This window comes from Poecilia formosa, unplaced genomic scaffold (assembly GCF_000485575.1).
Source record: "Poecilia formosa unplaced genomic scaffold, Poecilia_formosa-5.1.2 Scaffold281, whole genome shotgun sequence".
In the NCBI taxonomy this organism is placed as follows: Eukaryota; Metazoa; Chordata; class Actinopteri; order Cyprinodontiformes; family Poeciliidae; genus Poecilia; species Poecilia formosa.
The window spans coordinates 401,696-413,890 of record NW_006800220.1 but is presented as its reverse complement, the minus strand read 5'-3'; the positions used below and the strand labels follow the sequence as shown (position 1 = coordinate 413,890).

The 12,195-nt window shown below is 41.6% G+C and overlaps 1 protein-coding gene across 3 annotated transcripts in view; it reads right to left on the bottom strand.

Moving 5' to 3' along the window:
- capn15 (calpain 15) overlaps positions 1 to 12,195 on the bottom strand; it is a 56,022-nt gene that overhangs the window by 25,438 nt on the left and 18,389 nt on the right. For all 3 annotated transcript variants that reach the window (XM_007571454.2, XM_007571453.2, XM_007571451.2), the window contains one exon: positions 2,433 to 4,047. In XM_007571454.2, coding sequence (XP_007571516.1) covers positions 2,433 to 4,025 — 1,593 coding nt within the window. In that variant the 5' untranslated portion in view covers positions 4,026 to 4,047. The remainder of the gene's footprint in view (positions 1 to 2,432; positions 4,048 to 12,195) is intronic.

Sequence of the window (12,195 nt, the reverse complement as noted above, 5' to 3'; positions counted from 1 at the left end):
GTGGGAAAACCTGCCATACACTGTAAAGAAAGAAAAAAAAACAGTCTCAAATTTAAGGCAAAACACAGATATCTGTACTTACCAGAATTTAACATATTTTATGGTAAAATCCGTATTTATACGAATAAATTTACAGTATGGATTTTACACTCGGTAAAATTTTTATGGTAATATCCGTTCAGTAAATGTCTCTAATTTACGGTAAAATTTGTTAAAATTCTGAGGTTGAAAAATTTTTATCATAAATTAGGGACTTTTTTTATAGTGCGACTGCAGATATTTCCTGAAAAAAAAAATACATATATATTTTTTTAAATCAACAATTTTGGCAAAGTTATGCTTTTGATTGCTCAAAACTTTCAAACATAAAAGTTTCTTCTGTGTTTGTCAGAATTTTACCGTAAATTAGAGACGTGGGAAGTTAACGTAGTTGATATTTCAACAATTTTGGTAAAATTATTGCTTTTGATTTCACAAACCTTTCAAAAAGCATAGAAGTTTTTATCTACACATTTTTAAGACATAAAGGGTCTCAAAGTTTAAGAAAATACTTTTAAAGAATGTTTTAGTCCCTAAGCTGAACAACCAGAATTTATTTTTTAAGAATTAAGTTTTACCTTTTCAATTGTCATGTTGGTAATGACAAGTTTTTAATATATATTTTATGTGACATGCAATTAATAAACAACAAAAAACCCAAATAAAACTGATTTAGATTTTTGTAGGAAAATGATCCGTTTAGATCAACCAGAAGAGAAGAAGGTTGTTGGCAGGAGCAGTTCTGGGTTAATGCAGTCGAGTTGAACTCGATGACTTTAGTTCCTCTGAGCCGTTACTTGATCCCGCGCAGCAGCTCTGACGCCAACACACACCAGCGTAAGTGAGAAGAGACGAGCTTTGAATCCGTCTTATCTGGCCCGTATCTGAGACCAAAGTGAAAATGCAACAGATCCAAGGCCCGGGCTTGTTCAGTTTCAGGGAGAGGTTCGGTAAAACGGAGCGCTTACAGACACAGGATTTAAAATTCATCATGGCAGACCTGAGCTTTCAGGAAAAGGCCTCAAACGTTTTTCATGGGAAAACTGACAGATTTAAAGTAAAAAGATCTAATTTTACTGCAAATGAGAAAGTTGCTCTTTAACTTTTGGGGGAGACTGATGGATAACGCTTGGCTGAAAAGATACTAAACTGATGGACGGAAAAAATTCCCTGAATCCTTGAATGAACGGACGGACAGGAGGACAGGAAAGCTGGAACATTAAACTGTCTTTTCCGTATTCCTCCACATTCCCACAGTTTTCCAGAATTCTTCACACAGGAGATAAAGAACGACTTTCACCCCGACCCGGACGAGGTTCTGAGAAGACGAGCCAACATTTCAATCATGAGCGTCGCTTTAAACTCAGAATTCACCTGATCCGAGGCAGAGCCACCAAAACCCTGAGAAAAATCAAGTTAGCATCAGAATAACAGGAACGCTCAGTTTTAATTAACTCCACGAAAGGAGCTGCAGCATTTTAGCAGCAATGTTCAGGCTTTGTGGCACGGTTTACTGACACTGTCGACTATTTTAATGCCACTCGCTGGTTTTTATAGATCAGGCTTGAAGCAGTGCTAGTCGGCAACGTAAAGAGTGTCTGCAAACACCAGCTGTTGTTTACAGACAGTGTTTCTAAATTAGGCCGGCAGTATTAAGACATATGACTGCAGAGATGATGAGATCAATAGCGTGATTTATGTAAATCAGTTTTATCATTTCTAAGTGACATTTTATTAACGTGAAAATGACCCGTTCTGATTCTCTGGCTGAGGAACAACAAACCACGTTGGTCTAATATCGGTTAATGTCCTTTACTTTATTTTGCATGTTTTATTTAATCTATTTGGGTTTCTACTGCTTCTAAATCCAGCCTCAGTGCTTAAAAAACCCACCAAGCTGATTTTTGGCAATAAGTTCATGCTTTCTGGTGTCTGGAAAACAAGCCATATCAAAAACCTCCTTCTCTAGCAACCCCAACAAAGTCCTGCGCATTGCCTAGCAACTCCAGCATGTATGGTTAGCTGGTTATGCACTGGTACAATGGCTGCTGGAAAAGATGAGTGCTTTGTTGTTGACTTACCACCCAGAAACCACTTGCTACATTTTTACTGGTTGTGCAGGAGGCTCCACTTTTGCTTTTCAAAGATGTACGTTTGAATAATTGCGCATCTGTAAAACGTTGAGTTGGGGGGCGTGGCCAGCAGCTTATTTGGATTTAAAGTGACGGCTCTTTCTGAAAGGAGCTCAAAAGAGGCAGAACTGACAGACTAAAATCTCATTATCTATAAATTACTTTGTGCAAAAAGCGTAATGATCATGTTTTATACAGCCTGCAGACTGATCCTAACCTGTTTAAGGAAGCAGAATAGGTCACGTTTAAAGCTCCTCTTACCTCTCTGCAGAAGCTGACGATGTTCTCCCAGAGCTCCTTGGCTTCTCCCTCGTCGTTCCGTCGACGAGCCTCCACATGCATGCTCTCCCTCCTCTTCAGAGGCTTCACCACCTTGCGCAGGGTGAGGTACTGCTGCGCTGTGTGGCACGCTGCACAGTTCTTGGCCTTGACGTCGTTGAGAAGCGTGCATGCAGGGCAGCTCCACTGTCCTGCTTTCTCCTGGAGGCCAGACAAGGTGGAGGCCGACGAACCGGAGGAAGCGCCGGCAGCGGAAGGGAAGACCCGGGCCTGTTTACGTGCTTTATGACCCGACGGGGTGGAGGAGGGCGGACAAGAGCACGAAGCAGAGCCGCAATGTGGACAGCAGCGGGCCAGAGGGGTCTGCTGCTCCTGAAAGCCGTGCAGTTTGGAAGAACCACAAGCTGAGCACTTGGGTGTGCCGGTGGGATTCCGCAGGGTGCACTTGGAGCATGCCCAGGTGCTAAAGTCCGGACTGGATGGGCTAGCCGGGGTAAATCGTACCGTTTCACAGCCTACAAGGTCGATGAGGTCAGCGCCGGCCCTTGACGATCGGCAGCCCTCACACTTGGCTGAGCTAACAGCGTTGGGCAAAGAGCAGCTAGGGCACTTCCAGGTGGGGTTAGCCGGAGTCAGAGGGTGGTGCTGAGGGTCTTCTTCTTCCAAGATGCTGAGGCGCTTGCTGGGGTACAAAGGTTCTTGGGGTTGTGCGTGTTTGGGTTTGGCTGGCCGCTGCGGGCCGGGCTGTGGGGGCACGACTGCCGTGGACGGGGAGGTGGGGCTGGGACTGTTGGTCCCTTGGTTTTGCGGGCGGCCTGGTGGGGGAACTTCTCTCCGGCTGCGGGGCACGGGATTGTTCTGGAGGGAGGGGAATGTTGGATAAGGCGAAGAGAGACCCTGTGACGAAACTTGGGGAGATTCTTGAGGATCAGACGGAGTGGGGGTGTTGGACTCGTCTGTGAGGTCGATGACTAAGGGTGCTGACGGTGCTGGGTGAACGGGGAACCCGACGACAGGCGTACGTACTTCAGGTACTACCAGCGCCTCTGGGGGGATTTTAGGCAGAGACAGTTTTCTGGGTCCGCCGCAGGCTGAGCATGATAAAGCCACTGGGGTGTTGTGGAGCGTGCACCGGGCACAAGCCCAACCGGGGTTCTGCCCTTCATGGCCACTCACTTCTCCATTGCTCTCCGAGCGGCGCAACACGTCCTCTTTGACCGGTTGCTGTCCATTGGGCTCAAGTAGCACCGTGGGGGTGACTGCGGGTGTCGGGGGCTCAGCTGGAGCAGATGGGAGGCCATTGGCAGTGACGGCTATGGTTGTGGTAGGTGGGGTGTTGGTGGCGGACGATGGGCCAAAGCCACAGACCGAGCAGGCTCCGGATCCCTGTGGGTTGTTGAGCGTACAGCGTGGGCAGGCCCAGCGTTGCTCCTCGGTGCTGCTTAGCCGCAGGATCTGGTTCAGATCGGGTTTCTGGCGCGGCGCCTCGCAGATGGAGCAGCGGGGCGCAGCGCCTGCGTTCAGGAAGGTGCAGCGTCCACATGACCACTCGCTGCTTCGCACTGCTGCAGCCATGGAACCAGGAGAGTGGGAATGGCTGCAAAACAAAGAAAAACACTCTGTTAGAACCTTTTTCATGAAAATAAAAAAGTATTTGACAAAACTAAATATGGTGAAGTACAGTTTAACCAGATGAAGCACCTTGTTAAAGTATTCAAGTAATATTTTTATCGTATACCCACTTTAGCGTATCCTTTAGGGCAGTGTTCGTCAAACGTTTTCAGGCTGAGGAAAACTCATAAACCACCTAACTTGAAACGGCCCCCACAGTAGCACAACATCTTAATATATTAAAAATATTAGTTTCTTAAGTCAATGTCTTTGGTCTGAATTCAATGTCTGAATGTGAAGAGTGGCGATGTTTTGTAAATGTGACTGGCCACAATAAAACCAAGAACACTTCAACAACAACAGGGCACTTTGGGTTATTTACAGTATGGATTCTAAGCTTTCCAATCATAGAAAACACATGGAAATCAAACAAGTGTTTTACTAAAAGTGTTGTGTTTCACTAATGACATTTTAGGGCATTTTATTTCAGCCAGTAGATAGCCCAACATAAATCATTTTATTTTAGCTGTTAAGATGCAGTTAGTCAGCGTGGGGCGCAGCATGTGAACATGCTATGTATCGTAGTGTTCAAAAGCAAAAGCTCTGCAAATCATCCTCAGAAACTTTCCACCGGTAGGCTTTCCTTTTAGTGACCCGGTCATATGCCATTTTCCACTGATGTTTTTAAACACAATCCTTTGGTAAGCTAACTGTAGCGTCACAGTTTGAGCTAACGTCACGACCAGTAAACAGTTGTTTACATGCAGTACCTCGCGGACCACTAGGGGGCACCTGCGTCTCACCAGTGGTCCAGGAACCACAGTGTGAGAAAGAATTATCTTAGGGATATGTGACAAATCAAAACAGGTGAATTACTGTACCAACAATACAGACAGCTTTGTGGGATTTTAAACACAAATTATAAATGATACAATTATCATTTATCTAAGTTATCTAACTGATATTATCTGATAGTCTAATGAAAGGAGATGAAGAGTAAAGAGAGAAAATGTTTGTAGGAATATATCTGAAAACCAGGGAATAAATTCATCCTTCCAGGAACTCAGGTTGATCATCTTCAGGAAAAGGGAAACTGCAGGAGGAGTGGAGATGAAATTAGAAACGCAAAACAGGATAGGAGAGGCAAAGATTAGCCAGTGCAGAGGGGGGGAAAAAAAAATCAAATCTCCCTCCTGGGGGCGCAGAGGGCAGTAAATCCATATACAATGGCCACCTGATTAGAGGCAGAGAGACAGCACACGGAGAGGAGGACCAGAGGGGAGGAGAGCAGAGAAACGCTGCCTGCCTCTGAATGTTAGAGCAGAAATGCCCGAGTCTCACTGACTGGCACTTATTAGAATAGGAAAAACACACAGGATCTCTTCCACTTAATATTAACACTCTCTCTCTGCTCAGCGAAAGCTAACAGAAAGATCCGCTTCAGGTCATGTCACTTTCAGGCCCTCAGTGGTTTTCAACTGATGAGAAAACCACCATAAACATCTAAACATCCAACTGGGGAGGAATACGTTGTTAAAGCCAGAAACTGTTAATTCGGATAACAATGACGCTGGACCGACTTGTATGTACACTGCAAAAAACACAAAATATCACCTGATTTTCCATGTTATACACAGAATTAGGTAACAACTAAGTCACATTTATTCACATTTACTCGAGTAACCAAACATTCACCAGACACACACAGCAGTTATTGTTAAAGTTTAAGTTTTTTTATTGAGAGAAACTGAAATGGAAACATTTTATTTTAGCTGATTTTGTTATTTTTTGTTAGTCTATGAATTATTGTCATTTTGGTTCTTAAAATACCAGAATTTCCACATAACTTTATATTTTGGTCCCTCTGATGATGTAATTTTTAATTAAATGATTGATATTTTGATCAGTACTCAATACCTTTTACTTTTACTTGAGTAATTTTATTGTGAAGTATCTCTACTCTTACTACAGTATAATTTTTGGGTACTCGACCCGCATCTGGTTATTATTGAAGTATCTTTTCATCAATATTAGAGTTATTGACTAAAACAAGCTCCTGTATTTTGCTGAAAGGTTCCTTATGAGTTAGTTTTGTCTTATTTCAAGTGCACTAAGATATTTTCACCAGAAATTGGACCACAGGTACTCGGTAAGACTTTGTGTTTTTGCAGTGTGCGGTTCACTCTGCAGTCCAGTCAATCTGGCTCATTGACGGCGGGTGGAGCCGGGCCTTTTGGAGGCCGAGCCGCACAGCTGGATACTTTCAACTCAGCGGGAGTGCAGTTCAAAAAAACATCCCAGCCTCCAGGGAACGGACGGGTCTGCAGTCGGAAAAAAGCTCATAAATGCCACTGTCACTCAGGCCGCTCATGTGTGAACAGCAACTCAGAGACGGTAATATGGGAATTTACCCAAAGTAGAGCATGAGGTGCTAAAAGTGAGGATGCTGCTCTGCTTTTCACGTCGGTCCCAGGGGAGCAATGTTGCATCCCAAACTGACAGGAGCTCGAGGACGGGCTCAAATGTAGCAGCTCTTTGTTATGTTTTAGGAAGAAAATCAATCCAAGATCAAGACATCAGGGGAAACCAACATACTATTCAAGAAACACATTCATTTATTTCCACAATATTCATCTTTGCTCCACTCCATCCTTTATTACTGAAACAAAATAAAAATCAACATTTTGCCTCTCGTATCCAAAAAGGCTTTTGTATCATTATGTAAAGTTTATACACATATTAAAAATAACCCAATAATCCAAGAGTAATTTTAAAATTAAGTTAGTAAATTGTCTAATAATCATTTGTTTTACATAAATACTGTAGCAGTAAGTGGGATTGAACCTTTACAAAGGTCCACAATAGACTGGTTTAGAATAGTAATGATCTGAAATACTTTACCAAAGAAATTTATTATTATTAGTGGTGTAATCAGCCAATTTCCATTAAAAAGACATCGGTAACCTAATATCGCTTCTATTTAGTTGATTTCACTTTTAAAAAAAAAGGATGCTGCGTGGCCGGCTGCACAAACAGAGAAGGATAGAAACCAAGCTCGTCATTTCATTTGATAACTTTTAGTCAGGACAGCAGCTGTTAATCACAATGACTATCAAATCGCGGATTTGTAGAAAACACTTTTTACAAGGCAAGAAGATTAACGTTCATGTACTTTATAAGTAACTATGAATAGAAATGGTAACACTTTATTTGAAGGGGGGTGAATAAGACTGTCATGACACTGTCATAAACATGTCATAACACCTGTCATGAACATGAATAAACCTTCATGAATATTTATGACTGTGGTCATAAAGTGTCATTCAGTAAATTATGACACTTTTAATTATGACACTTTTAATACAAAGTTGACAAAATGTCTTTGTTATGACAACTTGACATTAACCAAGAAATCATCACTGTTTAAACTTTACCTTTAATAACATAAAGTTACCCAATTTTTAAAGTGCGATCAGTAATACTTTTATAACAAATTTATATCAGTAATGATTTCCTGGTTAATGTCAAGTTGTCATAACAAAGACATTTTGAATAATGTCAACTTTTTATTAAGTGTCATAATTTACCGATGAAGGCTTATTCATGTTCATGACAGGTGTTATGACATGTTTATGACAGTGTCATGTCAGTCTTATTCAACCCCCTTCAAATAAAGTGTTACCATAGAAATATATCAACTATCGCGTTATGGAGAAGGTGCGTCTAGCTATTGGTAACCATGGAGACAGTGCCGCACCGTCATGTAGCCTAGCATGTATGGAAAAAACTGGTTAGCATCTCCTCTTTTGTACGTTTCTAATGCTGCTCCGGTGTAAAGGCAAACGCTTTTTATGACATAGTGACATCATGTGGTGTGAATTCAGGTAAAGTCAGTAATCTGATCAACACGTCAGGAGGGAGGAGGAACGAGTCGGTTTCTAAGCTAGCTGTTTCCAACTTTTATAAATCCCGTTGTCTATGAGCCCTAATCAGGTGAGTTACGTTCACAGACAAATTATCTGAACTCGAACAAGTAGAAGTCATGAATAAACTGGCAAAAACAACTTTAGAAAACAATTTCAGTTGCTCTGTTCAGTTCTCCCTTTCCTCACTTCCGGGGTCCATCATGGCGCCTCGAATGATTTAGTTGCGTATTTGCAACACAACAAAAACATGTTCTTGAAATTGACTACAATAAATAGTTATGAGGTGTTTATTTTACATTGTTGCTTTGGTCAAAGTATCAAAAATCAAAATAATAAATAAAGTCAACATGTTTTGTGACTCTTTCCTCCAGATCCACTGTATGGATCCTCAGCGGTTCACCAACACATGGTTGACTAAAGCAGCACCTCCATGCTAACTATGAAGACACACCGTGTTTGGCTGTCTGACGGGCCAAACAGCCATGAGGACAGCAGCAGCACAAAGCGTCGCCACCTCATGTCTGATGATGACAGCTTTTACCCTGTGGCCGTTTCCACAACTGTCAGGCCGCTTTCATCTCCAGCAAGAGAGAGAGAGAGAGAGAGAGCAAAGTCACAGCGTCTCCACGCAGAGACCGACTCAAGGCAAACGATCCGCTTCTTCTTCTTCATGGAGCAACGCCGCTGCTTCTGCCTGCAGCTGATCTCACGGCTTTTAATCACACCAATCTGGCTCACACGCTTTTTAATAACTGGGTCAATCAAAGGCACCTCCAAATTATTGCGTGACCCACAAGGACGCACTCTGAAACCTCCTGGAAAAGGTTTACACTTAGAAATGAGAGCAGTTTGTAAACAAAGCGGATGCACGCGCAACTTGAGCTTAAACTGTCACTGGTTGCCATAGTTACCCTCATTAACTTGCTGTTTTAACATTAGCCAGAATGTTGTCAGCGTCCTACAACTGTTTATCACAATTTTGCATATCAATATGCAAAAATAATAGAAAAATTTGAGGTTTTCTATTGAAACGGTTGTGTTTTCATTAAACAAATGTATTTTTTTATTTTTCTAATTCCAATTTGTGCAATTGGAATTACAGTTTTGGTCATTTCTATTGGTCAATGGAAATGCAGCTTGTGTGAACACCCAGCTTCTTTAGCAACAATCTGCTGCGGTTAACGCTTTATTTGACACGTCAAACATGCGTATGTCTAGTAAGAAGCAAACTAACGTTTTAGATAATGCCACACTGTGCCACTGTTGCCTGTAATTTAAAAAATAAAAAGAAACAGTGAGGTGAATCTGGATCCCTTCCCACACGATAAGAAAAAAAGAGCGAAGCGGGTCGGAAGTGAACATAACTTCCGGAGGACCTACATTTGTGCTCTCAACATTTCTCTCCAGAAGACTTAAATGCAAATCTGCCTTCCCTATAATCATATTCCTGTATATTCCTTAATTAAAACTAAAAATGGTTCTTTGTAAGTGTATTTTTCTGAGGAACAGTCATAACCTGTAAGAAATAATCAGGAATGAATGGAATATATCAGTCTTTGGGTAATTAATCAATTAGTTTCACCTTTTGAATTGACTTTGTAATCTATTCGGATGTATGTGGCTGTTGTAAAGGATGGGCCACCTCAGCCTGTGATCCCTGGACCACACTTACTGTAAAGGAATGTTTTCATTGTTCATGCTCCACTAACGTCCTTACAGCAGTGTGTACACACACACGCGTGCACACACACACAGGCATACACCTTTTGTCCTTGGCTGTGTGCTAAGTGGAGAGGCTCGAACTAAAAGTGCTCACTTCAGCTCATCGGTTCCTCGGTGTTGCAACCCGGGCAGGTGGCCAGATGTCTCAGCCCAGAGAGGGAGGCAGAAAAGGCCAACCTCGCCCTGACAAACCTAATATTTCTGCACCGAACAGTTCGCCACAGCTTCTGCTCCTGCTCTAAATTCACTTAAGGAGCGGTGTCATGCCTGGAGAGTTCATTTCAAAGCTTCACTCAGCGCCAGACGCTCTGAGATCCAGCAGATCATTTTAAAGGGCATGAGCTTAAGCTGTTAGTGGAAATGAGAAAACTTATGAAAGTTTGGGAGAAAAGTGGGTGAAATGTCTCTGAGGAAGCTGCTGATGCCAGAGGAGAGCGAACTCAAAAACTGCTGATGGTAATCGCTGACTGGTTCTACTTTTTGAACTCTGCCGAGAGACCGAGTCAGCCGACTCCTGCCAGCTTCGTCCAGCTTCACTGCGAGACATTTGGCCTTTGTGCGACAGTCATTAGCAGAGCCATTCCAAGGCTGGCTCCGAGCCTGGGGCCTGTGGGAAAAGTGCAGTACCGTTCCTGGACAGAGGGGGCAGAGTTCCTCTCCTCCACGCACAAAAAACTGTTCTTCTGTAGTTCATGGTGACAAGGCTAATCTGTTTTTATTAAATGCTGTGACCTGCACCTAATGAACAAAACAAATATAACTAAATATAACTTTTTTAGTTGTTGAGAGGTCAATCTTGACACAGGAAGGGGTAAAAGAAAGTATCTTCAGCTGTGTGATGATAGATGAGGTTCACCTGGCTCTAAATAATTTTTTGTTAACACTTTATTTGAAGAGGTGTGTATAAGACTGACATGACGACCTGTCATGAACATCAGTCTTCATGAATGTTTGACTGTCGTCATGAACTGTCATTTGGTAAATAATGACATTTTTAATGCAAGTTTTAGTGCAACTTTGCATTAAAAGTGTCATTATTCATCGAATATTTCATGACAGCTGTGAAGGAATCATAGACTCCTTCATGTTTATGTCAGGTTATTATGTCATTTTTATGACAGCGTCATGTCAGTCTCATCAAATAAAGTGTTACCAATTTATTTATAAAGTAATTACTGCCCTTTTAACAAACCAATGTGATTATGTTTATTTTGTTTGGTAGTTCAGGACTGTAATATAATATGGAGATTAATTACTATAAAAACATGATTTTAACTCTTCACTATGTATTTATTTAACTGTGTATTATTTTCAAAAGTACAACATATGTAAAGTATTTTTAAAAAAATAAAAGTGCAATGCTACTCGACACGCTATTGGCTGGAGTTTGCAAAGCAGCCAATCCAGGAAAATCATTTATTTTTGTTGGTGCTGATTGGCTGAACACCCAGGAGCTTCTATAAAAATATGCAGCCATTAGCATTTTTATTAGCGTAGGGCAGCTTTTTTGTCTCATCTCTGTCTTAAGATCTGTAATTATTGATTGCTTGTAATTTTTCTTTAATAAGAGTTTATAAATGCCGACATAAATGCTTGTCTGAATGAAAGCTTTTCAATAAACATTTGAATTCACAGATTTTAGCTATTCACAAGCAACTGTGCGGTTCTTAACCTCTGTGACTGCCAAAGCTGCTCTGTGTTCATATTTCACTGCATTTCCATAAACTGTTTCTGATATTTATCAAGGCTTTTTAACTCCTGTGAAAAGTGAGAGTTAAATAACCATCAGCATCCTACAGGCAGATAATTATTATTATTGGAGTTCTGGATTTACATTTTCTCACAAAAAACTAGCAATAGTTACATAAAATCACTTTAAAGTCAGATTTTAGAGGAGGTACAAACTGATGTATGGCTGGTAGCCTTCCATGGAAGATGGCTCCAAACAAGTCGGGTACAAAATACTAAAATGAAGGAGCAAAGCAACCAAAACTCTGATTCATCCAGTCTAAAAACCCACCTCGTTATATTCTCTTCGTCTGTTAAACAGCAGGCGAATATTCATACAAATATAATTTGAATTTCTTCAATCTGCACACAGATGCTGCTGAGACTGAGACATTTTTTTTGTCTTTGGAAAAAAAAGAAAGAAAGAAACTAACTTGGCAGCAATCACCAACAAACTGTGACTTCATGTTTGTACGAATAGAACTTGGAACGTTTCCCTCGAGCTAAAAGCCGCATTCTGCAGAGCGCGATAAATTACAAGCCAAACCGCAAAGTAAAAGGTGAATAAAAGCAGACTGGTGAGTGCATCATCATAAAAAGTTATGGCCTAATAATGAGGAGGGCCTGTCTGCGCTTGTAGAACAGCGCTGACCCGTGCAGGACTGGACCCTACTGGACCTCAGGAAGTCTGCAATCAGGATCCGCGGGAAAGAACGAACATTTGACCCAGTGTGGAACAAGGCAGCAAACAAATCAAA